The sequence below is a fragment of the Palaemon carinicauda genome, chromosome 9, assembly GCF_036898095.1.
Source record: "Palaemon carinicauda isolate YSFRI2023 chromosome 9, ASM3689809v2, whole genome shotgun sequence".
Classification (NCBI taxonomy): Eukaryota; Metazoa; Arthropoda; class Malacostraca; order Decapoda; family Palaemonidae; genus Palaemon; species Palaemon carinicauda.
The window spans coordinates 105,542,398-105,545,426 of NC_090733.1; the positions used below are offsets into that span (position 1 = coordinate 105,542,398).

The following is a 3,029-nucleotide window of genomic DNA, read 5'->3' on the forward strand; positions in this document are numbered from 1 at the left end:
AAAAAGTAAGTCAGGCTCAATATTTGAAAGCACAAAGTCACGAGTGAATGGTTACAAATATATATATATATATATATATATGTGTGTGTGTGTGTGTATGTATGTGTGCATGTATAAATATACGCATGCATACATATATAAACTATATACAGTATATATACTGTATTTATGCACACATATATATAATATATGTATATATATATGCGTGTGTACATATATATACTTTTATACATATTTATATATATATGTATATATATAAATATAAATAAATAAATATATATATATATATATATATATATATATATATATATATATATATATATAAAGATATACAAATACAGATATATATATATATATATATACAAATATATACTGTATATATATATATATATATATATATATATATATATATATATATATATATATATATATGTGTTGTGTGTGTGTGTGTGTGCGCGTGTGTATATATGTATGTATGTATAAGCGTGTGTATGTATATTTGAAAGTAATCACCGTTAGAGTTACAACATTCTATATATTCTATTCGAGGAAGCTCTCATGTAACTCGTTAAGAGAGATATATAACATGACTGAATTGAAATAATTGACAGTACGATCTGAATATTGTGCCCAAATAAAAGAAAAAAGTATGTATAACATAAAATACTGCAAAAAGACTATAAATTTTTTTTAACCTTATAGTTCACAGGAAATAAAATTTTCCCCTTCTCAATTAAATCTGATTATCAATAGATTCAATTTTTATTCTTCTTTCCCCTACACGTGAACCTACAACCCCCATCACCTTCTAAATCTGATTTAGTTAACGTTGTAACTGACAAAGGATCTACAATGAAGGATTACCCAATAGATTCTGGAAACTTCGTTCAGCTTGGAAGGAGACCTTGCTGTCTTTCCACGTTTGTCGTGTCCATTGTAAAGGCAAATAATGTGTATTCTATCTTTATGTTTATCTATTTATATATATATATGCATACAATTATCTTTATCTACATGTATCATATAATATAATATATATATATATACACATACATACAAATATATACACAGTGGACCCCCGGGGTATGGCGTCCCCAGCTTACGTTTTTCAAACGTTACGGTGTGAAATAAGATTTTTTTCCATCCCCTTGCTACGGAATTTTCACCACCTTACAGCATCGAATTCCAAAATTCAAACTTGGCGGTCGGTTTGCGTATGACTGTGCGAGTCACTCGCCTCACACCACGCTCATACGTCACAGCATACGTCACGGTGTCACTAAGATGCCGATACACTATTGGCCGAAATCCCTCCCACAATGCCTGAGAGATATCTGCCTCTCTCTCTATCTTTGTTAATCGCTCGCTCAGTTCAGAATCTCTAATGTGTTTCGTAAAGACTTGACCTCGTGTCAGTGCTTGCGATATCGTATTTTTTGTGCATTTTAGTGCTTAATTCCAAATTTGATTCGTTAGCCATGGGTCCCAAAATTGCTAGAGATGTTAAAGGGAGAAGTAAGAAGATGATTACTATGGAAATGAAGCTGGAAATAATAAAGAAATACGAAGAAGGCATGCGCATCGTTACCCTCGCTAGTGCATATGGCTGTAACCAGTCAACGATTGGTACAATTATCAAGAACAAGGAAGCCATTAAAGCAAGTAAGTCTTCTAAAGGCATGACTGTCCTTGCCAGTGGAAAGATCTCAATCAACGACGAAATGGAGAGACTCCTTCTACTATGGATTAAAGAGAAGGAAATCGCTGGTGATACACTCACGCAATCGGTAATTTTGCACAAGGCGAGCACCATCTTCACCGATCTCGTGGAAGCCCAGAGAGACGGTGGAGATGAAGGAACTTCACAGCAAGCCCCCCCCCCCAGAGTTCAAGGCTTCTCATGGGTGGTTTCATCGCTTTAGGAAGAGGACTGGTATTCACTCTGTCGTCAGGCATGGAGAGGCGGCCAGTTCTGACAAGAAAGCAGCAGATGAATTCCTCAACAAGTTTGAGAAATTAATTTCAAGAGAGGGCTACATTCCTCAGCAAGTGTTTAACTTGATGAAACTGACCTTTTCTGGAAGAAAATGCTCTGTCGTACATAGATCATAGCAGAAGAAAAGAAACTTCCTGGCCATAAAGTGATGAAGGACAGACTTACTCTCGCCTTTTGTGCAAATGCCAGTGGGGACTTGAAAATTAAACTCCTACTGATGTACCACTCAGAGAATCCTCGTGCCTTCAAGGCACAAAATATCACGAAGGATAGGCTCTTGGTATTTTGGAGGTCTAATGCCAAGGCCTGCGTCACGAGGACCATATTTATTGAGTGGGTAAACGTCTGCTTCGGTCCTGCTGTCAAGAAATTTTTAGAAGAGAACAATCTTCCTCTAAAATGTCTCCTGGTACTGGGCAATGCCCTTGTTCACACTCCTGGCCTCGAGGCCAACATACATCCGGACTTCTCCTTCATCAAGGTTCTCTATCTGCCACCAAACACCACCCCTCTCCTCCAGCCTATGGACCAGCAAGTGATTGCCAACTTTAAGAAGCTTTACACGAAGCATCTGTTCAGAAGATGCTTCGAAGTGACCGAAAGCACTCAACTCACCCTCCGTGAATTTTGGAAGGGGCATTTTGACATCGTTCAATGTCTGAAGATGATCGACAAAGCTTGGAATGAGGTTTTACAGCGCACCATGAACTCCTCGTGGAAGAAACTGTGGCCAGCTGTTTTGGCAGAACGCGACTTCGAAGGTTTCGAACCCTCAACTGAAGACAAGGCCGTTGATGATCTTGCCCCTGAGGGTGATGTTGAGGAAATAATTTTAATCGGGAGGTACATGGGGCTTGTTGTTGATGAGGGTGACGTCGATAACCTTATCGAGGAGCACAGGGAGGAGCTTACGACTAAAGACTTGAAGGAATTGGAGGCAATGCAGTTGACCATCATTCAAGAAGAGTACCATTCTAGTAATAGCAAGGACAGGGGGGAAGACAGAAGAAACGACATCGGCAGAAATAAGGGA

The 3,029-nt window shown here is 38.2% G+C and overlaps 1 protein-coding gene across 1 annotated transcript; it reads left to right on the plus strand.

The window, feature by feature from the left end:
- Window positions 1–1,478: 1,478 nt before the first annotated feature.
- LOC137646579 (putative CENPB DNA-binding domain-containing protein 1) lies at window positions 1,479–1,922 on the plus strand. Its single transcript, XM_068379689.1, has one exon. It carries the CDS (start codon window positions 1,479–1,481, stop codon window positions 1,920–1,922), a length of 444 nt encoding a protein of 147 aa, XP_068235790.1.
- Window positions 1,923–3,029: the final 1,107 nt, after the last annotated feature.

What these genes read in the sequence shown, in the direction of transcription:
- LOC137646579 (XM_068379689.1), top strand. Translation starts at nt 1,479, where the DNA reads ATGGGTCCCAAAATTGCTAGAGATGTTAAAGGGAGAAGTAAGAAGATG.